We start from the raw sequence: 25,122 nt of genomic DNA, 5'->3' as shown, positions 1-25,122 counted from the left end.
ACACGACACAGAAGAGCTGTCCACCATCAGGGAACCAGGTCCCATCAGAAATAACCCACCAGGGGTTCAGCCTGAGGAGGAAGCAGCTCCAGTCAGGGTGTGGACTTGGCAGTGAACTTCCTGCGGGGAGAAGGCTGCACCCGGCCTACGGGATGGCCACTGTGGCCAAGTTCCAGTTCCTGGCTCTACGCCCTCTCTCCTGAAGGCCTCCCGAGGAGGCCCAGAATTACCAAACAGATGGTGGAGAATGGCCCAGAAGCCCACTGCCATCAAGCCATCCTACCAGGGAGGGTCACGGATTAAAAACCACATCTACAAGAGGGTGCAGGACAGACTTCCCATAGGTGGCTTCAGCCTGGAGCCCTGGTTGGACCGAAGTGTGGAAAGTTCACGTCCCAGAATGACTTTGGGAATTTGCCGTGGAGACAGAGGAGGCTATAACTATAACTGGGGTTGGGGCAGAGGGTCAAAAAAAAAAAAAAGATGCAAGGCTCTCATAGAACAGTAGCCACAGAAACCATTCTTCAGACAACTTTAGGAGACCAGTCCAATACAAGATGGCCATGCTGGGAAGGAAATTAAGAGCCACGGCCTGGGCCATATAGACCTGGGTTCAAATTTAGGCAAGGCCGCTTTGCTAGCTGAGTTTCTCCATTTGTAATATGGGCTTTACAGCACCCCCCTTCTCTAAAGTTGTCCTGAGGCCCAAGATAACACATGTGAAAAGGAAGGGCTCAGCCCAGCGCCTACACCGGGAAGAGTTCAGGAAAACAGTGGCAAATACAGGAACAGAGAAGAAGAGGGACCCGCCTCTGCTGCTCGTGCCCAAATATCCCAAAGAGCCAGACTGTGAGAGCTCTCCTGTCCAAACCCAAACACGTGTCTGCTCTGTGCACCTGACCAGCGGCTTTAGAAGATGAACCCAGAAAGCAGCCAAGGTCGGGAGTGATTAGTTCTGACAGGTGTGGTCACGCAGGGGCACCACGGTGGGGGGACAGGGGGTGCCCTCCCAACCTCCAGGAGCGGGAGGGGCGAGGGAAGCCCGGCGCGGAGCCCAAGCCCTTCAGCCTCACTCCTCCCCAGGTCCGTACTTGAGCTGCCGGGGCTCACAGTCCAGGCCGGGCAGCAGCAGCCGGGCGGCCTGCCGGATGTCGCCGCTGTCCACGGTGAGGCTGCGGCGATGCTCCGCGTAGGTGATGGCCACGCGCATCCACTCCATCAGTGGCGGCAGCAGCATGAAGGGCCTGTGAGGCAGCAGAGAGAGAGGGTCAGGCCGGTGGGGGGCCCCCTCCCACGCACGCTCAGCGAACGGCTGTAGGGGCCGGTCACCCGTAACCTTCAGGCTGAGAGGTGTGGAGGGGGCTGGCTCCCTCTCCTCGCTGAGACCCCAGTGTGCCCCATTCCACAGACACTGTCCTGGGTCGGGAGAAATTCCCGTCATAGGCCACGTGTGGAACCGAGGGCCTGAGGTGACCAATGAAACAAGGCGTTTGCCGGTGCGTCAAGTTGGGAGCTCCCATCCCCCCTCCCCAAAGAATTCAGATGGGGTCTCCGGGTCTCGGTCTGCAGAAGGGAGAGACTGCCTCCCGGGTGGTGGGTGCGTGCAGGGGACAGAGTCCAACAGACCCGGGCGGGCCCCCAACCCAGCTTTGCCGTTAGCAGCTGTGTTCCATCACCACAAACACAGCCCGGGCCTGCTCCCTGCATCTGTGAGATGGGGTAACACCTGCTTCTCAGGGCTGTCGTGAAGCTATGTCAGATGATGTGGATCACACTACACATGCATAGTTGATGTCATTCCTTCCTCAACCTGCACCTGGGCTGAGGTGGGCCCCACGTCACTTCCTATGACAGGCCAGAGCTGCCTCCGCTCCAAGTCCTACGGGGAGGAAGGGTCTCGGGGCCCAACACGAAGAACCCACGGCCACAGCGACGTGGGGCGCTAGGTGGAAGCAGGGAGAGACTTCTGCTCCTGAGGCCTCTGAGTTGCAAACTCCAGGGGGCACCATTCCCAAGGTATTCCCTGTGTCACCAGGGGGCGCCATGCACAAGGCATGTGACTGGTGCCCCGGGGCATTGGGCAATACAGCTGCACCTCCACGCAGGGTCCTGCCCTCTCCCTGCCCCAGGCCCTCCCAGCCCCATCGTGCTGGATCTACATTTCATCCGAGAGCGGCTTTCCTCCTGTCCTCCCCTCCTGTCCTTCGTGAGTTCTGGCAAGTCTCCCATGGCGAAGACCTCCTGGGGAGACCACTTCACAGTCCAGTGGATCTCACTGCCGCGGGCGGCCCTGACAGCCAGTTTTCAGCTTTATGACTCGATGGACAACCAGCCTGCTCTGCCCACAACATTCCTTGCCTGGTCACAAGGGTGAGGCAGCCCTGGCGCGCTGCCCCTTGTGGCTGTTCTCTCTAATGACAGCCTGAGTCCACCTCTTGTTCCTGGGTGTGCTCCCCGCCCTCCTGATGCCTCCGCACCCCACGCCCTCGGACGTCCTGGGTTCCTGGAGCATTAGGCCTCTGCTGTCACCACCATCTTACTCCTAGACATGCAGAGAGGTACTGTGACCGGGAAAAAGACTTCCATTCTCCGTTTTCAGTCACTAAGCCAGTCGACTGCAGGGAATCAACGTTGAGACCCTCAGATCTCTGGTCTCAGGTTTCCGAATGCTTAGGATATTGTCAAAATTTTAAGAGCTTCTCTCATTGAGGACAAACGATGCTTTTATTTATTTTTTAAACAAAATTAAACCAGATGTAACCCTGCAGGTGGTTACCTGGGAAGCTATTTTGACATTCTGGGCTCTGTCATTTCACAAAATGTATCAGGGTCCAAGTGTAGTAACTGCAGTGGTGAGGACGAGTTACGGGCTGAGGAAGCCCGGCTGGCCCTGGCTTCGAGGGTGCCCTCACCCCAACCCATTTCCAGTCCTGGCTCACAACATTCACCAGGACACAGCAGACCAGCAGGCACCTGACCTTCCTACCTCCTCAAGAGAATGAATCTGCTCTCGCCTCAGCCCGTCTAAATCCTGTTTACCCTTCAAGGCTCAGTTCCAGTGCCACCTCTTTCCAGAAGCCCTCCCACTCCAAGATCCAAGATCCCTTAGAACTTGCTCTTCCATCATTGGATGTGTCTCATCTTCCTGACTAGACTATTCTGCCTCAGGACAAAAAACGATGGCTTGCTCATGTCTGTGTATTCCCAAATATCCCCAGCATGGGACCTGAACGTAATAGGTCCTCAATAAACGCTGGCTGAATAACTAAAAGTATGGCCGAGCTTCAGGAACTTACTACGATGCGTCTTAAGTTTTTAATTCTGGACCAACTCCTATTTCTGCCCAGAAAAGAATGGCATGTAATTTTCAAGGGCACAGTGTTGACTTGCTAGAGTGGGAAAGCCAAGACTCTATGGAAGAAGCCTGTAGAATGTAGGAAGAAACAACAAGCATTTGTGCACTACTCCTCTGTTGATAACAATTTTCTTGATTATATATGCCCATTTGAATTCTCTGTAAATATTCTTGGGTTTTCCAATTCTTGCATTGCAATGCTAGAAGGCAAACTCAGAGACATGATTCTATATATAACAGTCCTTTGGATCCAAGGGGAAGGCTTTATCTAAACCACCAGCATTGGGACTGAAGTATAAATGAAAAGATAGTTCATGGATTTGCCAGCCATTCTTCCCTGTTGTGGCCAACAGCCAAGACCAAGTGCCAAGTACGGTCACTGAAGCTCCAAGTGGCATCTCCCAGCTGCACTAGGGGAAATCCAAGAGGGAACTTGGGGAATCACCAAGTCTAATCAGATGGTGTTATGATTCATATGCTCTGTGCCTCTTAGAACTCAGCACATGAAAAAAACAGTATCAATAACTTTGGTGGGCAGGTATTGGGGATTGGCTCATTCAGCCTCCATTTTGCTGTCTTTGTTGGAGACATAAAAAGCTGAAAACTACACTTCCCAGACTCCTTTGCAGCTGGGGTTCTGGATGCAAATTAGGTTTTGCCATTAATATGTAGTTCCATGAGATCTGGTAAATGGATGTGAGACAGAGGCCATACTTGTGCCCCCTTTGCCTGTTTCTGGTAGCAAGCCAGGTCATGAAGCATGAGGTCTATTTTTTCTTTTCTCATACAACATTCCAGTGTCCATTTTCCACCTTCCTGAGTGCTTCAAAGGCAGTGGTAGCGTTACTGAAAGTGACGACAAAGATTTCTTGATTGCAGCTTCAGTCCTGAGTTGCATTTCCAGGGAATGTCTCAGAGGGAGCAGTCCCCTTGGTTGGATGGGTTCGGTTTTGTCCTTGAGCCCGATCCTTGAGCCCTTCTAATGATTCTGTTGGCATCTAATTCCCTGCATTAAATCCCTTCCTGCTTAAAATACCTAGAGTGGTTTCTGGTTCCTGAATTGAACACTGGCTGATATTCTCAACATACAGAAATCCTCCAGGGTTAAGAGTGTCCCTCTGTCTCTGGGGTAGTGGCTGGCATCCACCTGTCCACAAACAAGGCGGTACCAGCCCCCAAACTGACCTCTTCAGGCTCTTTTCCTTGGCCTACCCCTTGACCCTGTGGTCCAAGAGAAGATAAAATGACAAGCAATTCATGGACTTACTCAGTAACATCCTTCCCTTAACCTGTGGGTTCCAGGCTCCTATTTCCTTTCTGGTAATTTCATCTAGCCCACTGAACATGCTGAGAAGCTGGCCTGTATTTCTGGACATTCTGGAAAATCCCTATAAAAACTCCCATCTGTACTGGCGGCGGCTACATCCTAACTGCAGGGTGAAAGGGCTCCAGAGGAGCAAGGCTAGGAATGACTGACATCTGCATTGTCCTCAGGGTCTCCAGCTTTTATCCCTCCCAAAGAAAAAGGCTGTTTCCCTCCTCTTGCCGTTCTTCTACGCTGAGCTTGGCCACAAGCCTTTCATGGCTAGGGCGGGCATCTGCTGTGCCCGAGGCAGGGAGAGGGGGCAGGGCTGAAGGAACCCCCTTTGTGCTGCCACTCTGTGGCCAGGTTTCCCCCTCGCTGGGTCCAGTACCTCTCAATAGTCGTTCTGGAGTGTTCTGGTCACAGGACGCCCTTTGTACTCTTACAGATTATTGAGGCCTCCAAAGAGCTTTTGTTTACGTGCGTTATCCTCCCACTATTTACTGTATCAGAAATCAAAACAGAAAATGTTGAAACATCTGAACATGCAAGTTCACATCCCCCATCAGCCATCCGTGATACTGTTATCACACATCACACAGCCTCTAGAAAGCTCCCCTGGACATTTGTGGGGAAATGAGAGTGAAAAGGCAAATAACCCCTTCTTATTAGGAAAATAATTTTGACTCTGTAGACTCCTGAAAAGTCTCAGGACCCCAGGGGTTCCCAGACCACACTTCGAGCCTCACTACCTTAAGACAAGTCTGTTCTTGGGCTGAGCACGGGGCTGGGATTCTGCCTCTGGCGGCACACGGTCTGGCCATTTCCACAATCGTGTATGCTTTGAATGCACCTGCCTGGCCCAGCGAACTGAGGCTCCTACCCCCTGCCCCGCAGTGTCCTCGCTGGGAGAAAGCCTCCCTGTCCTGGAAGCAGGTGCGTTGACTCTAGAACCCGGGGCAGATCAGTACACTCTTTGGGCCTGTGTTCCTATTAAAGAAGGGATGTCAGTAGCTTCTAGATGTTTTCTCCATTGTGAGAATCTCTTTTGCGGTCTCCTAGACTCCACATGACAATAGCTGTATGTATCTGCAGTGATCAAGACCGTGGGTTCCAGAGAGGACCTCCTGGGTTGGGATCCGGTGTCCCTCCCAATGAATTCAGTCATGATCCTGCCCAAGTTACCCCACCCTCAGCCTCAGCTGTGCCATCAGCAAAATGGGTATAGACAATAGGACCGCCTCACAAGAAGCATGTATGCGAAGTGCTTAGCACAGCATTTGGCACACGCCAAGTTCTCAGTAGAGGTTAACTATTAGTACTACGTTAGTATCTGCTGATAGAGAAAACACATACTAGCAAAAAAGCCAATAGGAATCTGGTCCGACTAAATGCCTCAGCCGTGGCCTTCTTCAAGTCCAGCCAACTCTCCCCTCCCCCGGCCCTCCAGCAAGTATAAACACGCAAAGCTTGCAAAAGCCTGCCAGCAAACTGCCCATCACCCACTCCATCCCAGCTCATAAAACAGACAAAACAAATGCAACCAGCATGTTGAGTGGGATCCGGAAGCTGTTTCTGGCAGTGCAGGTTCTGGGCCTTGGCAGTCAAGGATCTCACACAGGGGACGGGGTGACAGCAAGGGACACAGACTCACGAACGTGTGAGGTGGGAGGCGGGCATGGAATTACCGCCAGGGACCTGCACCCCCCTGGCCGCCCCAAGTGCTGTTGGTGGCCTAACCTTAAAACCATCACCCGCATGAACACACACACATCAGGTGGGGTTGCTGCTGTGACAAACCAAGCCACCTAAAAGGGTCATTGACTGGCAGTGTGTGTCTTTCTGTGCATAAAACAGCCACTACCGTCACCTGGGAATGTTCAGGAAACGTACCAGTATAAACGGGGCTTCTACGTGGAGAGGCTAGGAACTGCCTGACCAAGTCCTCTTAGTTGCTAGGGGAGGAAATAGAAACCCCACGAGGCCAAGTGTCTCATCCAGCAGCAACGGGGAGACCGGATCCACGTGTCATGACTCAGTTTCTCCTCATATCTCTTTAAATGAATCATATACCTGAGCCTGAGTATATCAAGCCAAGGATCTCATAAGGCCCTTTGACGGGGCTGGGCCTGCAAAAGCCATTTTTCCCCCTTAAAAAAAAAAAACGAAAGAGAATAAACTTCTTAAGGCTTGGTTTTAAGAGGTCCCTGCAGCCTGGAAAAAAAAAAAAAAAAAAAACCCTGCCCCACTCAGCAAGCATATGATTTATTGGGATTACAGCCCTGTAAGCAGTGTCTTAACAACATGGAACAGGAAACGACTCTAATTTCCAGCTCAAAGCGGGCTCTGTTCTTCCCGGAGGTGGGCAGCAGCCTCAGAGAGAGAGGCAGGTTGGCAGAGGGGCACAGGCCCGTAACTGGAGGCTGTGCGACCCAAGCCCTGGGCACGAGAAAGCCTTGTGCTTCTGTCCCCAACTGGCAGGTATGTTCCCCCTGTGCCCACCTGTGAGGAAGTGGATATGAGCACGCAGGCAGCCCCACAGACGTGCCCACCGGCCGGGCAGGGCCTCAAGACCTGGCCTGAGCTCAGCCCTGGGAAAACTGGGCTGTGGTTTCTTAACTTCCACTCTTGGCAGGGAGCACGGAGGGCTCGGGTGCGGGCCCGGCTCCGGGGGCCGGGAGGGCTTGGGGAGGTCCACGCCGCCTCAGGCTCCCTCTCTAATGAGATTTCCCCATTCCCCAGTACGCCCAGCCCACCCTGCCTGTGTGCACCCTTAGTACGGGCGAGGAACCTCACAGGGGCCCGCCAGAATGTCTCCCACCCTCAGCCCTAAATTCTTCCCCTGACTTCGCCCCACCTTCAGCTGGGGCCCCCGCCAAGCCGTGGGGTTGCACAGGGTGATCTCCCTGCTGCACGCACTGCTCCCACGTCCCTCCCCGCCGTGCTGTCCGGGCTGGGGCTGCAGAGTGGCACCCTCAGGAACCGGCTAAGAGGCCAAGCTTTGTCCAATCGAATGCAGCTCTTCTCTGGGAGAGGGCCGGCTCTCCCATGCCGGCTCTGAGGCCTTCACCACAGGTTGCCTAAGATTTCTGAGAGCCGCTGTGGCCTCAAACACCAGGCCAAACCGTCCAGGAAGGAAAAACCCACTGCTGTCCCACCAGAGTCAGATGCTACTTGCAGCACAAAGGAAGCACTTCTAGTCTGGTTCACATCTTGGACTAATTAGTTTTCTAGAATTGCTTGGTAAACCGGAATGGTTTGGCCTAGCTTGGAGTCAGAGTTGGGAAAGCATCTCTCCTCCGACCCCCAGGCCTATCTTCTCCACCGGCCCCTCCGCCTCAGGACCTGGAGCGGCTGACCCACGGCAGAGTCTCCCCGTGGGGTCAAGGGACCGCTGTCAGAGGCAGAGCTCAGGGCTTTCTGAGGGGGAAATACACTGCTCTTATTAAAACTCACGTGTTACGGATTAGAGGTGCTAAAAAGCCCTGTACTTGCCCAGATACGCATATGGATATAAATTTAGAACACACCAAGTCAGGAGTAGCTGTGAGCAATTTCTCTGCCTCTTCCCGGTGACTGCCCATCAGGCTCCATGGGAGCCACAAAGTGGGCACTGGGGCGGGAGGCCAGTCGTGTGAATACTGGGGCATCTTGGTTTGGCTCCTGAAAACAAAACAAGAGGCTCCAGGAAAAAACAGAGAAACACGAAGAGCTAGCATCTACAGAGCACGCTAAGCTCCTGGCACCATTTCAAGCCCTTCACATCTCTTGACTCTTTCGATCCTCCTCTCTGTGTCACAAAGCAGGTACTATTATCCCATTTTACACACGGCGAAACTGAGGGCTGGAGAGGTGAAGTAACTTGCCCCCAACCATGCACCTGGGTAAGAGGCAGAGCTGGGATGCAGTCCCTGACAGTGTCCCCCAGCCCCCGAGCTCCTACACGGTACCTTCCGCTGTCACTCAGCGTAGAGAGTTGGCCCTGGTCTTCTACTTTCTGCACTCTTCCTCTTCCTCATCCCCCTCATCTTAGGGATGAGGAGTTTGAGGCACAATAGCCCCATCTTTTGTCACCCAGATTGGACCACTTTTGAGGGGAAAAAGGAGTGCCGTTGCCAAGGACGCCGGGACAGCAGGTGCAAGCCGGAACCAGCTCAGGCGAACCGAGACATCCGGTCACCGTCGTGTCAGGGTGCTTCGGTAAAGCACAGCCCCTGGCTCCCGCCGTCCGCCCAGGCAGTGGGAGGCCTCTGCCCACCCTGAAGCAGGCCCTCCGCACCTGCACGGCACGTACCCTACTTGTCAGGGTCTCACTTGTGCCTGCTTTCTCCCCAGACTATAGTTTCTCGAAGACAGAGACTTCCGCTCACGGGCATGTCCCATCCCTCAGCACAGGGGCCCACGACAGAACTCTTTGAATTGGTAAACGTGTGGCAGGTTCCTCACTCTGGGAGGCAAAGCCCTCTGGCTGCTAACGTGTTTTCAGGGGTCTGCTCTCACTCCAGAACTCTCTGCAGGGCTCCAGAGTTCTTCCCAGGGGCCTCCGAGTGCTACGAGGTCGAGGGCATCTGGCCCAACTCTCCGCAGGCAAACGAGCTCGGGAAATGGGGACCCGCTTCGTCTTTCATTCCTGGAAGCTCGAGTCGGCTTGGGTATTGGCAACGGGTTCCCTTCAGAAAAAGAAAATACTTCCCAGATAAAAAGACAACCATTTCACAGGAGGATTTTCTACCCAGGAGCAGTTTCCTGGGGCGGGGCTCAGTTGACTGGGGCTCAAGCAGTTTCGGACGGGAGGCGGGGCCCAGCTAGGATGTTGTCGCGGAGCCTTCCCAGGGAGGGAGACGGCACATGTAGTTCTGCAGATGTCAGTGTGGCGCTGCGCCTCGGTGGAGGGGACCCAGCCATCTGTCTTTGGTAAGTGGGCCTCACTCCAGGGTGGCATCCGTGTGGGCGAGACGGTGCGGATTCCAGGGGAGCCGGCACACGGGCCGCCACATCTCCGCCCTCTCTCACGCCCCAGGGAGGGCTCCCGAGTGCTGTGAGGTCAAAGGCATCTGGCGCATTTCTCAGGCCCAACCTCCCCGCATGGTGGCCTCATGGGCAGGCAGCTGGTCCAGGAGGCCAGAGTAGCACCCTTCCCACACCCCTGGCAGGGGGTGGCGTGAAAGCGGGCCTCTCTCCACTTCACCGGGGTGCGGCTCCCTTGGCCTACGGGCCACACCTCCCCTAGGGAGCTCACTGCTGCCATGTGCAAGAGCCCTGCCTGCCTCAGCCATGCCCGGCGTCTGTGCCGACAAGAGACCACAAACTCTTTCACCATATGGAAGCCAGACGGGCGAGGGCTTCCGACGTGATCACAAACACAGTGAGGGCACTTGCCACCACCCATCAGCCTCTGCCAACCAAGGCAGGCTTGGGAAGAGGCTGTGGCCCCGCTGTCCTGCTGATTTATCTCACAGACCCCTGGGGCGGAGGGGGGGGGTGTCTTTTGTTTAGGGTCTCTGGATAGCATTCCTGCTTGGGTTCAGCAGAGAATAATCACACAAAACTTGCCTCCCCTTCCTCCACGGTCTAAGGCAAAAAGATGACCCATTCACACTGTCAGGTAAAGAGTTTCTAGAAACTTCTAGGAGGAGGTAGGGGCATGGGGCTCCTGAGGCCTGACAGAGATTAAGGGGGGAATTCCTGACTGGCAGCTGGTGGCTTTGACCCAAGCCATAGATGGCAGGACACCCAGCCGGTGCAGGCTCCTAGGACTGACCTTGCTTTCTGCACCCACATCCCCACTGCAGCTTCAGGAAAGACTCTGGCACTGGCTTCTGGACAGTAAAGCCATATTGCTACCATCTGTTGAGGACCTACTATGTGCTGAGCAAGCATAAGGTCACTCTGCAAGCATTTCCCTCTTTCTAATACAGCCACCCTGCAGGGGAGATATAATTATTGGTGTGCGTTTTACAAATGTGGAAACTGAGGCTTTGAGAGGTTTGGACATACGTCCAAGGCCACATAGCTAGCCACAGGCAATCTTTCCGGCTTCAAAAGGAAAAACAAACAAACACAAGATTCTAGGGTCTTTCACGAGACCAAACTGCCACACACAAAATGCTGTGAGCCTGCTGGCTGGCCCAAACCCGGGAGGCAGGCAGGCTGGAGAGAAGGCTCGCCTCAGTGGCTCACCCAGGCCCCACCCGAACTCCCAGCGTCTACACCCGCAACCTCACCTCCATCAGCCTTGAGGTCCGCAAGGAATGAATGGAGGGCTGGGCCGGGCCCCAAAGCCTCAGGTGTATTCTCTAGACCTCTCAAGAGTCTTTTCCCCCTTGATGTCCAATATTAAAGTAGCAAAGCAGGGGCAAGTCCCAGACGGCTGTCCCGTCCGAGGTGGGGCATGAAAGTAGGGCCAGAAATCAGCCCGACCTGACCGCATCTCAGCTGCTACCCTGTCCTCATCCTCAGTTTCTGGAATGTCAACAGCTCAGCCTTGGAAGCCACTGTTAAGAAAGCAGAGTCCATTCCCTTTCAAGCTGGGACTTCCCAGCACCGAGGCTCTCTGGGATCCTGGCGGTACTGCAGACAAAGGGGATTGTGGCTGCCGCGTTACAAAAACACTCCCAATGAATGAAGCCCCTAGGCCTGGCAGTTCCCAATCTTCTTTTCTGTGAGCCCGGGTGGCCCCAACAATGGGGCAGGATGTCAGACGCAACAGGCAGCCCCCGCGGGCGCTTGTCAACGGCTGGGCCAGGATCCTGTCCTGTCTCCATCCTCTGTTATGTGGCACTGCCACTTCCTTTGTCTGCCCCCCGTCCCTGGCTCATTCCTTGTCAGGGGCTGGACAGATGCCCACCCTCAGGCTGGCCACCCCGAGCCCGTGAACTCACTTCTGCTGGGGAAGAGGCCCCGAGTAGTTGAGGGCGAGCTGCCTAAATCACGCTGGCTGGAGGGGGTGCTGACCAAGAGACCTGGCTCCTGGGGTCTTGCCTCCTCTCTCCTGGGAGGCGGGGGGAGACCCAGCACCCCTGACGATGTGAACGCTGCGCTATCGTAATCAGACCTCCCTGCCTGAGCTCTGATCTGCCACTTCCTAGATGTGACCTGGGCGGCCCCTTTTATCCCTTTCGGGCCTCAGTCTGTTCATCTGTAAGTGGGAACAGTAATGGCTTCCTCCAGGAGCTACTGTGAGAGCTAATCAGAGAACTGTGTATGCAAAGTGCCTTATAAACGATAAAGCTTTGACTAGAGTCTTCCAGCCCACGTGAAATAAATCAAATCGAATCACTCCCCAGCTTCCATACTTAGCAACAGCAGCCCATCTTGTGTAGGCGCTATGGGCAAACGAGCACGCAAGGGGCCCGGGTACCCCGCTGACTGTGGAGTGTGTGACCCTCAGTCTGCTTGGTCTCTGAACCAATGGGAGGATGAAATCCAGTTTTTTAAATCCTTGGGTGGTGGGTTGTGATAAACCTAAAGCGTGTACACATCACTCCTCCAAACAGTCCTCACTGAGGCCTTTGTGACATCTGGTCTACTTCTTCTCTGTCGCTCGCCTGGCTCCCTGGCTCCTGTCAGGCCTGTGTTAAAGTAAGCAAAGACAGGGGCCGAGGTGGGGGGTACATGGGAGGGAGAACACACACACAGGCTGAGTGGATGCGATGTTTAAGTTCACTACTGTTTCTGGGTTATTTATGCATTAAACACAATTTCGTTACTTTAGGCCTTCCAGAAGGTTGAGGAAAACAGTAATTATACTGACAATCGCAGCTCCCACATCCGAAGAGCTTACTGTTCACTACTTCCTTTAAATGTATCACCTCCCATGATTGCCACAAAAACCTTTGGAAGCAGATCAAGTCATTTTCCAGCTGAGAAGTTGAGGCCCGAGAAATTAAGTATCTTGCCCAAAGTCACCCAGCTAGGGACTGGCAGGGCAGAGACCCCATGTGGTAGTTTGACGCCAGTGTCCAACCTTTAGGCTCTTTGTCCTATTTCGATAACTGAACAAAGTGTTCGACTGCCTGTTAGGTGCCAGGGACAGTTCTTGGTGTTGGGCACAGTGGGAACAAAGCCGATCTATGGTACATTCTAGAGGGTGAGGAGAGGGGGCAGACCATTAAGTAGACAAGTACAGACAGGCCGGGTAACATCGGGTAGAGGAAGGTGCTCTGAAGAAAAGAAAAAGTGGGTGAAGTGATGGGGAAGGACCAGGCGTGGGAGGAACAACCCCTGCACACGGCAGGACCATAAACAGTGGGGTCTTTGCTCTGCCACTTGAGAGGTTACTGGATGCGCCGGTCTGGGGAACACAGGCAAACAAGCACTAATTCACCCAATAGCCATTCTGATTTCTTTTCCTTCCACTTTGGGTAGCAGATGGGAGATTTAATGCACAAAAACGGGGAGAGGAAAAGAGAGAAAAGAGCTTAACGCTGCAAATCTTCTTGAAATGGTATTTAAGGGAACCCTAAGTCAGTAGCAGAAAGCCCTCACTGCCATCATCTCTATTATTTGATAAGAAAACCCTTTCGCAAGCTGAGCAAAAGATTAACGAGCCCACTTCTTCAGACTGAGCACACAGCCTATCCGTGGCGCCTCCTATTTATGTGAAGCGCTCGGCTGAGGGGAGACCTCCCCCCCTCTGCATCTGGAGTAGAACAAAGGGGCGCCTCTCCTCTCTTTGTACCTCACTCGTATGGGGAGTGTCTCCCCACAACTTGGGGAGTGCCCCTAGGAGGCAGAATCTGGAAGCAGAGGGGCCAGCAGAGGTGACTCACTTCACACAGGGGGAAACTGAGGCTCGGTGGGGGGGGGGGGCTGGACGTGCTCAATCCCAGAGCCAGAGGGGCAGGAGCTGACCCCGCCCCTGACCCTCAGGCACCTCTGAGGTTGTGCTTCTCCACCAGACAGCGGCTCCAGCCCCACCTAGACATGTTTGCCTAGATATGCGGTCAGTGAGAACTTGAGAGAACAAAAACCAAATTCTCTCCCCCGAATTCTTGTGTTTCTAAAACGTAGATTCAGTTTTGTCATGAAACACGTCCTTTGAAACAACAGAAGTCCCTCTGTGACTTTTGCTGCCCAGGCTCCCCAGCCTGTCCCAGTCTCCTGTGGCTGCCCTTGAAGGCCCGGTTAAAAGCCTTGGCTGTTCTGACGCCCTCCCCCAAGTCCGTCAGGCTTCCTGAGATCCCCCTGCACATGGTGGTGGTGCTGATGACAGAGCGTCCCATGTGCTGCTCTCAGCGCTTTCGGTCCATTAACTCCCTCCCCACCAACACCCCTGCCAAGAAGGGACCGAGGCACAGAGGCTGAATGCCGTGCCCACCTTGTAAGTGGCAGGGCTGGGACTGAACCCAGGCAGGCTGCGCGGCCCGAGGGCCGACCCCACGCATCATCACGCAGCCGAGCTGTCTCTTACGCTGTCTGGTGGGTTTCGCTCACTTGTCGTCTCCTGTCTTGTTTCTGCCTCCCTCATTAGGCTGGAGACTCAGGCATATAAGCCATTCTTCATAATTCTCTTAATACCCCTTCCCTACTGAGCAACAGGAATCCAGGGAGAAATGTGAGTTAGTAACTAGAGCACTTAAGATGCTATCTGTCTCTGAATATGTGTCCTATAAATGCTGGCTATGATTAGCCAGAGTAGTGTCTGTAAGTGGTGGTAATGGTCATAGTTACACGTCAGTGGTAGTCGTAGTGGTTAGGTAAGTAATAGTATTTATTACTAACAGCGATGGCACTTGAAAGTCACACTTTAAGAAATGTCATTCTAGGGCAGTGGAGACAGCCTACTGTGGGTGTCAAACATGTCATCTAAACACATTTACGACCATTATAATGACGGGGAGGAGGGTGGGCAGCCACCATTTAATAAACACTTGCCGTGCACCAGGTGCTGAGCTACGCGCTTCACTGTATCATCTCATTTATTGCCATCTCACCTTCACCATTTCACCAATGAGGAAACTGAGGCCTAGAAGCAGGAGCTGACACTTCATACTGCTGGAAGACGGCGGAGAGAACACCTCCGGGATGACCCAAGAGGCTCCTGGAGTCTTCCTCTTCTTCCCCAGCACCGAAAATCACAAGTGAGCGACTTCCGGGGGAGTGGGTGGGACCCATGATGGTTGACACCTTTGCTGGCTCCATCGCTTCCAAATTCTGTGCACATACCTGCTGGAAACTTCTTGACTAGCATGACACGGAACAGAGCGGCCAAGAGCTGGGCCAGACACACACTATCTGCTGCCAGGATCTCACCTGGACAAGGGTTTTGACCTGCGAGCAGCCCTGTAGTCTCAGCAGAACTAACGCTATGCGGACTGTGTTCTCAGATGACTACCAAACTGGCCCCTCGTCCCTCCTGAGCCTGTCTGGTGGTGCAGAACCACATGCCAGGCTGCTCCAGGCTGGGAAGTCGGGGTGGATATCGGTAGGAATGCCTCTCCTCCCAGCACCAAGGCAAACAGAGAAGAAAGGGCTTCCCCCTTACCCTCAGAGGGGTCCAGGCATCAAGTGGGGAAGGAAAACCAGCCAATCGCAGAAAGCACTGAGCTGGATGACAGGGCCAGGGCCCTCCAGGCCACAAGCCCGGTCCACGATTCATCCTGTACCACGACTCCTGTTCTCCGGCTCTGCCACGCCGCCCCTTTCTGTCTCTCCTAGGTGCCGTGTTCTCTCCCACCGCGAGGTCTCTGCGTGCTGTTCCCTCTGCCAGGGACAAATGGTCATGCTCATAATCATAGCAGCTAACATCTGGCATTTACTGTGCCCCAGGTACTGTTCCAGAAGTGTTAGGAACGTTAACTCACTTAGACCTCACACCTTGCAAGTGACTGTAATGCCATGTCAGTGGTCTGCAGAACCCAAGCTTTGGAGGGACTGACTGCCCAAAGGCTCTGAAATCAGTGAGTGGCAAGGCCAATCTGAAAGGCATGGTGTTGAATAGCAGTCCCCTCCTCAGATAGGGCTCTGACAGCCGAGGAAATCACGACACCAGACGTTCCCAGGCTCCATCTCAAATCAGGCTGGCTAGGCTCCCACGCTCCTCCTGGCTTAGTGTCCTGAACACCAGGACACTCCCTCTACAAAGGGGCACCGTGCGGGGCCGGGGAGAGGGAAGGGGCTTAAGCAAACACACTGCCTTGTGCACACGTGGCTTGCGTCATTTCTAGTATTCCCAGATATCCCTCAAAGGCCTGGCTTTGCTTTTGCTGCTGCTGCTGCTGCTGCTGCCGCCAGATCAGATGCACTTGGGATTGCTACCTGCTGAGCCCGGGCCCTCCAGCCCCCAAGGTTCTGAAGCAGAAAATTAGTTCTCCTCCTGTGTACCTCAGCCCCCTCTGCACCTCGGACCGTATCTGTCTCCCTCGTGTGCTCTGCTTGATGATGCTTTCTCCCAGACACTTGCGGGCGAGCTGGCAGATCTCTTGCCGCTCCTGTGTGTCCACGCGACCTGTCTCCCCACTTCCCAGACGCCTCGTCCCCCGAGGCGTGAGGACCAAGGAGGTACCTTCCACCCAGGAGGCCATTTCAGCCAGCTCATCCCTCTGCCCCCAGGCATGACTAGCAGCGACCACACTTAGCCAGATGGCTGTCCATTCTCCTCCAGACCTCGGGGGAAGGAGGCTCCCCCATCTCCATGGGCAACCCTGGATCTCTGACAGCAAGTTCTTTCACTTTTCAAGCCGGGTCTCGGGTGATGGCATGCCCTGCAGGGCAGCAGCTGTGACTAATCCTGGGTTTGAGACCCTGCCTCGTGCCTCGCTGGTGTCTGTGATGCAAAGCTGGCGGCAAGAAAGGCGCTCTGGGAGGGTGCAGGGAGGCTCTGTCTGCGAGGCTCTCCCAAGGTGGCGGGGGAAGTGTCCTGGGAATGGAGAGGCAGGTGGGGCTGGAATGGCCCCAGTGGAGGTGGCCCCCAAGGCCAAGACCCACCCGGGATTGCCTTGAGAGCTTTAGGACCAGGTCTGAGTAGCCGGGTGGGACGGCTGTAGCTTGGCACCATGAAGGGCAAGGGCTTTCGGGTCAGAGGGCCCTGGTTCGAGTCCCTGCCCGGCCACTTAGCAGCGGGTGCCCCCCTGGCCTCATGTCCTCATCTGTAAAATGGAGGGAATCCTGGGGCACGTGGTGGCTCAGTCAGTTAAGTGGCGGATTCGATTTCCGCTAGGGTCATGATGTGTTAGTGAGTTTGAGCCCTGTGTTGGGTTCTGCGCTGACAGTGTGGAGCCTGCTTGGGATTCTGTCTCTCTCTCTGTTCCTCCCCAACTTGTGCTCTCTCTCTCTCAAAATAAATAAATAAACTTAAAAAAAATTTTTTTTAAATGGAGATAAAGCTAGCACTTACCCTGCTGATCTGTGGAGCAGGAAAGAAACACAAGTGGGTAGAAATGCCCTCTAGAAGGAAGAGCTGGCCGCTTTATGTGCGCTATCTCGCTTCATCTTCCCCATTTTACAGGTGAGGAGCCGGAAGTGTGGAGGGGCCCGTGTGGGAGGCTGGACCTGAGCCCAGGCCTGGGCACAAAGCCTGGGGGCTTTCCCCGGTGCCGCCGGCTCCCCGTTCCGCGCAAGCCTGCCTGGGAGTGCCTGCCCGTCCCTTGCAAAGCGCCCGCTCGCCCACCCTGAGCTCCTATTGTTTCTGCCACTCCCTCCTCCCACCTCCCTCCTCCCACCTCCCTCCTCCCAAATCCGGAGCAGGAGCAGGGAGCTCCGGGGAACAGGGCCCCTTCTGGGGAGACACAAAAGCCCGCTGAGCAGTGCAGAGGCAGCACGTGGCCTAGCAGGGAAAGCCATGATGACCTTCACACAGGAGGGGTGAACACACGTCCCACCCTTCATCGGCATGGATGGGGTCACACAGCCCCCCCTGTGGGAAGGAAGAAGGGTAATTTCCTCAGAGCAGAAATCTGAGCACAGACTTGAGTGGCACCATCAGTGTCGCCATGTGGCCAAACCCGTGCCACCAAACTGAGCTCTGGGACTACCCCCCCCCCCCCCCCCAACACGCTGGCAATCAGAGACCCTGTCTGATTCTGGCTGGGCGGACGCCCCCACTCCCGTCATGGGACACAGGGAGGAACTTCAAGAGTCAATGATGTGGGGGATACAGCGGGGGGGGGGGGGGGGGGGAGAAGACACAGACAGGCATCCCAGCCATCCCCAGACTCACAAAGCCAGGGCCCTGCAAAAACTCCAGCTCCTTGTGGGCAAGGGGAGGAAGTCTCCCAGAGCTCTGGTGAGGATATCAGAGCGGCAGTGCCTCAAGGAGACGTGTGGCCCAGCCTGCAGCCGAGCGTGGGCTCAGTGGGCCCAGGAAGGGCCAGCCGGGGCCTGCCCCGTCGGCGTGGGTCCAAGTGCAGTGGGATCCACTTCAGCAGCCCAGAGCCGGGCCACCAGACAGCTGTCAGGCTGTCCGCCAGCCTGGGTATTTTTAGGGTGTCCTCCTTTTGGTGCCCAAATCTCAAACGTTTGGATACTTTTTTCCTAATCGTGGCTCCAATTTCTCATGTATCTAATAGTCATTTGAAATGATTCATGGAAAAATGCCTTAGCTACCAATTTCTTTGTGCCACAGACAGTGTGGTTTTTAAATAACAAGCTACTTAAACACACACGTGTGCACGTAACCACTGAAGCTCTGCTATCACAATTACACACAGACAACGACCCAGGTCACAGAGAAACTCTGGTGCCGTTTTAGAGCACTGGGGGCTGGGAACCATCCCAGGGGAAAAGCCAGAGGGCAGCCGCAAAGACATCCAAGGGGTTCTGGGCTCAACGCCTGCAGAGGGACACCTCCCTGGCCTGCCCCACAGCCAACAGCCACGGTCGCAGCCAGAGGGCCAAACAGCCCAGGCCAGGCCAGTGGGCCCAAAGAAGGCTCATCTTCTCCCAGCCACCTTTGCTTGGGTAACCAGGCCCAGTCCAGCGCCCTCAGGACCTCACCAAACAATAAGCAAGCTTCCCCCGCCGCAACATTTTTTTCCTTGCCCTTTCTCCTTCCTGGCCAACTCTGGAAACCACAACAATTTCTCCACAAAGCAGAAACAGCTGGGGCTTAGGGCCTAGGCTCTGGTTCCACCTTCCAGCTGGGTGCTTCCTCAGGAAGCCTGGGGCCTCCACCTGCTGCCTTCTTGCTGGGTGTCAGCAGAGTGCCCTACCTCGGCCCTGCATTCTCTGTCCACCTTGAAGATAACAACGATCCAGCAATGACACCAGTCATAACAGCAGCAGTGGTAGCATTTACTGGGAATCTACTTTGTGTGTGTACTGGGTCATTACTGCCGTAGGTCTCTTGTAATGAAAGACAGTACTGTCTGTGCAATGTTGTGAGCGGAGCTTATGTGGCCCTGGCAAGTTATCAAATCTCTCTCTGCCTCCACTTACTCATCTGTAAAATGGGGCTGTGACGCACACCCACTTCCCATGTGTACACCAGTGAGTGTTCGCATGTAAAGTGCTCAGCACAGGGCCTAGCACACAGTAAATCCTCAGTAAGTGTCGACTATCACTATTCAGTCCTTACAACGGCGTCATCACCATCCCTCTGTTTACAGCAGAGGCCCAAGGGGTCTGAAACCTTGCACAAAGTTCTCAGGGTCCATGAACGCAAACCACCTGACTCCTGGGCCCCTGCATTCCCAGCTCGCCGGGTTTGCCACGTGTCCGCAGGATTTCCCGTGTTTCACGGTGGCTGTTTTGAATGAAGTAGGGTGTGTTGCACCTTTGTTTTCCGTGACTGTGGGGGCACTGGAGGGGTGGGCCTGGCTGCGGAGTAGGTGTGAGAACCACAAAGTTGACAAGACCTGGTGCCACTCAAAGGCAACAGCCAGCTGGGGTGGGGGCCGGGGAGAGCAGCAGCCTTCTGTCGTCAAGGCCGCGGGTCACCTTCCTCCACCCTGCGGTACAGAGCCCCTTGGGCTCTCTCACGCCCCAGGGCCTGCTGGGCGGTGGAATGCGTGCTAGTGGGTCTTCCTAAACCAAAGCCAGTCTTTCTCACTCCCGGGACCTTCAGGCACACAACTCTCGAGCCCATGGACAGAGCCAGCAGGGAGGCCATGTTGGCCTCCAGGTGAGGCGCATGCCAGCATTTATGATGTTCTGGGCAAATTATAAAAAAGGATCCTCTCTAGTGAGAAAAAAATTTAAAAGCAGCCAAGACCAATTAGAAAAGGCACTCTGTCTGCAGGCGGACATGACCCTGTGCTTGTCCCCTGCCTGTGCCCCTCATTGGGTCCCCTTGTGCAGTGCAGAACCTTCACATCTGTTCTTAGCAGCCCTGCTCCCAGATGGGGAAGGGTTAGGCTCCTGTAGTGAGAGCAGCAGGCCTGGATCCTGAGGCTATTCAACCAGTAACCTGCCAGACTGTGATGTTTTCGTCTGTGACATGAGGGGACGGGGCACAGCGTGCCTCAGATCCCTACCAACAACAAAGAGGACGGTGGCATCATCATGATGACAACAGGTGACAGAGGGCCAGGTACCACCCACACACTGTCCTGCGTGCTTTTTCTCAGAGCCCTGGCTCACTCCGTTCTCAGGCAGGTGTGATACCTGTTTTCATGAAAGAGGCAAAGGAATTTCAGAGAGCCCAGGAACTGAGCGACAGAGCTGGAAAATCAGAGACGGAAGCCAAAACCCATCATGAGCCTCAAAGAGCCCTGGATGTCTCAACCCTGGGTGAAAAGTCCCATCGCACGCCAGGGCCAGGCCTTGATTCGTGTGAATCATCAGCCGCTTCCTCAGAGGCACGCAGGCTGGCACCAGTCGGTCAGCCAGCACACCGGGTGGTGCGCCCCCCCCAACCTGGTGTGCAGCCCAAGAGAGACCCCTACCGCTCATTGTTCAGAGCCATCCTCGGGGGGTCCAGGTTGGGGTTCTCCATGGACTCCATCTGTGGACACCGCAGGAAGTAGTAGAGCGTGTGGAGGGCGTCGGGGGACCAGGTGACGGGCTGGGGTGGCTGACGGGCCTGGCGGGCGGGGCTGGAGCCAGGACAGAGCGGGTGGCGCCCCTGCATGTGATGCATGGCGCGGGAGACCAGGTCACCTGGCGGGGAGGGCAGAAGGGAGAGACAGAGAAGAAAACGTCTGAGTTCGCTGCCCACATTCCTCCAAGGCTGCTTGTAGCTAATGAGAAACCGCTCCCCTTGCCTGGGCGCCTAATTACTGTTTACCCCGGAGCCAAGAGGCGGGGGAGGTGGAAACTGTCACCCAGACACGCACAAGAGCAAGTAAGTTTTCCTTTCGCTGCGGGTTTTGCCTTAATAGCTGAACTAAAAAGCCCTGGCAGGACCGTCTTATGCTAATGCGGTTTCTTTTTCGACATCCCCACTCCCTCCAACACCCCATGGCTCTCTTTGAGCCAGGGAGTCCCAGCCTCAGACACCCAGCACCAGGGTGTGACACCAGCAGGGAGGTGACGGCCCCGGGTTGTCGTCCTGTGCAACGCCCAGGTCCTTCAGCAGGGAAGGCGCCTCCATCCCCAACACGTCAGGTAACACTGCCATCATCGCCACCATTGAGTGCTCACTACATGCCGAGTGTTCGGTTTCCTACAAAAGAGCTTTCGTTCGACCCTTATGATGCTGGGGCCAAGTATTATCCCCCTTATACAGGTGAAGAAATGGAGGCTTACCTGGTAAACAAACACTTACTGACCCCCTCCAGTCCCCTGGTCACCGGGAGGCCACCGTGTACAGAACTTCACCAGCCAAGGTCCTGTGGCTAGTAGATGGTAGAATCTACACTTGAATGCAGGTCTCTGACTCCAAAGACCATGAGCTGAACTGTGACCCAGACCTGACCCACTGGAGTCTGTGGGGTCCTTGGGTCCCCATATCCTGCGCTGTGTTTCTGCCCAAGTCAAGTCTTTTCAATATCCCCGCTGGCCTGGGACAGGAAATGTCCCATCATTGTGTGAGGCCACAATGCTGAGAAAGGATGGGCCAAACAGCCCCAGGCACCTGCCGGCCCCTCTGTTCCGGGAAAAGTGTCACCCTTCCATTCTCCTCTGGCCTGAGAACTCAAGGGGGGGTGGTGGGACACGACTCCCCTGTGGGCCAGCTTCCCCCCAACCTGTGGCAGTGCCTCTGGACGAGGCCGGCCCTAAGGCGAGAAAAACAAGCAGGTTTTAACCTGGCGAAGAGAAGTGTCATTCCATGTTTGGCAGGACCAGTTCGTTTATTCAATTGATCTTCATTCTATAGCTTCTTCGAGTCTGGTTCTCTGCCCCACTGCATCCTAGCACCCTGCACAGGGTCTACCACATAAGAGGTGCTCAGCAAACATTTACAGAATAAAAAAACTAGCCTTGCGCATTCATTCCATTTCATTTCAAAATACAGCTTCTGGGTGTGTGTGGGGGTGGGGTGGGGGGCTGCACTTAGGTCCATTAGCGGCCAAGTTCTCCTGGGACAGCCTCAGCAAGGGCAAATGACACCCCTGGAACTGGAGATCTCCACCAGGAAAGAGAGCCCTGTGCCCCCACCCCCACCTCCTCCCTCCTTCCTCTCTCTGCACCTGACTCTGCTCCTCGCTGGTACCCCCCGGAGCAGCCGAGAGCAGGGACGTGTGGACACGGGGCTCCCATCCTCAACACTCTGCTTTCATCTGTCTGGGGCGGAACCTATGCATCCTATCTTGTAAAAGCTCCCTCGGTGAATCTAATGTCTGGTGAGGTGAGAGAATCAGCAGGTTAACAGGTGAGAACGCAGATCCCAGAGTCAGGCACTCCGGGCTTCCAGTCAGGGCTCTGGTACCTGCAACCCTGTGCCTTACGTAAGTTTCTCACCAGAGCCTCCATCTCCTCATCTGTAAAATGGAATAATCGTATCTCACCTAAACATTCGGAGGATTCAAATAAATAATAAATGTGAAGCACTTAACGTCATGCTTGGCACAGAGTCCTTGGTAAAGATGAACTGTAACGCCATTATTACTACTCTTGTTCCTCCTTCTCCAGGCCACCTCCCATGGCCTTGCTTCCAGGACTTTTTTCCACGCCATTAAGCCTTACCCCACATTTCCCAGGAGAGGAGGAGTCTGAGCCCTGCGATGCCAGCTCCCAGCCCTGCTCTCGGACTCCTGGGCGGCAGAAACTGGCACCGACAATCCTGCCTCCCAGCAGCGAGTTGCACAGCTAACTTGGCTTCAAGAAGTTGCAACCTGGCTTCCATTTCTCCAGGTCGAAATGCCATAACTTTTGACAGGGTCACAGGACCAGGGGGGAGAAGCCAAAGAATCCCTGATTGCATCAGAGAGAAAGAGAGAGAGAGAGAGACCTTGTGGAAATGCTTCAAAGGCTCGACAAGGTAGAAGCCATTATCATTCATCATGTTTATGATTATTTTATTGTTACCGGTGTAGAACCCTTTCGGCAGCACATTCCCAGCCAGGATGCAGGCAAGAAAATCGAGTAAGAAAGTAAGAAGTGGAAGCAACTCTTAAGTGTTCCCTAAAGGGAAGCCAGGTACTGAGAGAGCCCTTCCAGAGGTTCGGGGGACAAAGGCAGCAGTGTGGCAGCTGGGGACGGAGGTCCCCAGACTCTCGGTCACAAGCCCAGCTGCGTGCCTTCGGTCTCTCACAGACCAAGAAGCAGATGCCTGCAGACAACTCAGATCAGGCATCTAAAAACTCACACGGCTCTGCAGCCCTCATTCACAGCCAAAGCAAACGGCTCGCTTTGGGTTACTCTCCCCAGGGTGGTTTTCCTCCCTGCTCCCTGATATTTTTTAGGCTTGAGAGTGGGGAAAACATAGATTAAATCTCATTTAATCTGCACAACCACCCCATAAGGGAGGTATTTCCAGTTTACAAATGAGGAAACAGGCTCGCGGACATTAAATGGTGGTAAGTGAACCAGCCGGGACTTAACCTGGGGACCCCGCATCCCAAACGCATGCTCTTGGTCACTGCTCCACAGTGTGGTCTGCATACTGGGACAGGTCTGCAAACTGCGTGTTACTTTTTTTTTTTTTTTTTTTTTTACTGGATCACAACAAGTTAATTCCAGAAATTGAGAGTGAGCTTTAAAAGAGTCTCAGAGTTGAGGCGCCTGGGTGGCTCAGTCTGTTAAGTGTCTGACGTTAGCTGAGGTCATGCTCTCGCAGTTAGTGAATTCGAGCCCTGCATTGGACTCTGTGCTGACAGCTCAGAGCCTGGAGCCTGCTCTGGATTCTGTGTGTCCCTTTCTGTCTGACCCTCCCCTGCTCTCTCTCTCTCTGTCAAAAATAAACAAACATAAATTTTTTTTTAAAATAAATCTCACAGTTATTTGACAGAGTGATTATATGTCTAATAATTTTTTACAAATTGGCTTGCATTTTACATGTCTTTGATTTCATTTTTTAGACACTCATTTTCATTGTATTTTATAGCAGCTTCGGTCGGCAATTAGAGTGGGGACACAGATTCCCTGGCCTGTCACCACAGCTGATTCGAGGAGTCATGGCCCAGACTGGATGACACTCTTGATTTAGTGCAGGTGGGCACTCAGAGCTGCTTCAGAAATGCCTTTGCGCTGGAGAATCAGCTGATCCTAAGCTCAATGAAACCTCAGTCTGAAGCCCAGAAACGCCCACAAGGTACGGAAAAGCAGGCCCTCACTGCTTGCTAATCATGAGAGCCTTGGTTAGAGGCGCTACAGGTTTCTGGTCTGTCCAACCCTCATTATGAGCCATCAAATGAAAACAGCAGCAAGAGTCTGGAATGCAGCTCTGTCTTCAAAATGAGGCCTATGCCATCTGGCTACCTTTAAAAAGAAGGTATCTCATGTTCCCTCCCATTTACATGTTGATGGGGAGAGAGGGACAGAGAGACAAGCGCCTGAGTTCTCTATGCAGCTGGACCTGACATAAGAAAGAAACTTCTAAACCCACCTGGCAGGCTGGTCCTGGCTCAAGTGCAGGGAGTTAATGCGTGTTAAACCCGGGGTAAACTCTTAGCTCCAAGGAGTTCAGTGCCAAGTATCACTAGCCTCATTAAGTTCTTCAGTTTCATAAAATCTGCATTATCTGCCTCCACCTTTGTCTCCTCCCTCCTGCAGAGTGGGTTCACAAAATCCCTGGTTTCAGGGTGAGGGAGGTGGGGCAGCATGGCACATGACACAGCCTGTTCAGTCGTCTGGGGAAAGATGCTACGGGGATGCTTCTTCCCTCTGCCCTGAGGAGTGGCTGGGCCAGGATGTGGACAGATCCTAGGTGGGTTTTAGGAGGCAAACACTGGACAATTCAGAACTCATTCCTCTGCACACACGCACATGCGCACACAAGCATGCACACACACACACACAGAGAGAGACACACACACACACACACACACACACACACACACACACACGAGGCACTATTCTAATCACGGGGACACAGTACAGTGGGGACCAAAACAGAGAAAGTCTATTCTCATGAAGCCGACATTCTAGGCAGAGGAAAGAGATGATGAACTATTTACAAGTAAATAGTTACAAGTGTTTTGAA

General features: G+C 54.3%; 1 protein-coding gene across 2 annotated transcripts in view; it reads right to left on the bottom strand.

The window, feature by feature from the left end:
* Positions 1-25,122, bottom strand: part of ABTB2 (ankyrin repeat and BTB domain containing 2) — a 172,699-nt gene that overhangs the window by 18,507 nt on the left and 129,070 nt on the right. For both annotated transcript variants that reach the window (XM_027072913.2, XM_027072914.2), the window contains exons 3-4: positions 20,483-20,696; positions 1,092-1,244 (exon numbers count right to left, since the gene is read on the bottom strand). In XM_027072913.2, coding sequence (XP_026928714.2) covers positions 1,092-1,244; positions 20,483-20,696 — 367 coding nt within the window. The remainder of the gene's footprint in view (positions 1-1,091; positions 1,245-20,482; positions 20,697-25,122) is intronic.

This window comes from Acinonyx jubatus, chromosome D1 (genome assembly GCF_027475565.1).
Source record: "Acinonyx jubatus isolate Ajub_Pintada_27869175 chromosome D1, VMU_Ajub_asm_v1.0, whole genome shotgun sequence".
In the NCBI taxonomy this organism is placed as follows: domain Eukaryota; kingdom Metazoa; phylum Chordata; class Mammalia; order Carnivora; family Felidae; genus Acinonyx; species Acinonyx jubatus.
This window is presented reverse-complemented; position numbering and strand designations above follow the sequence as displayed.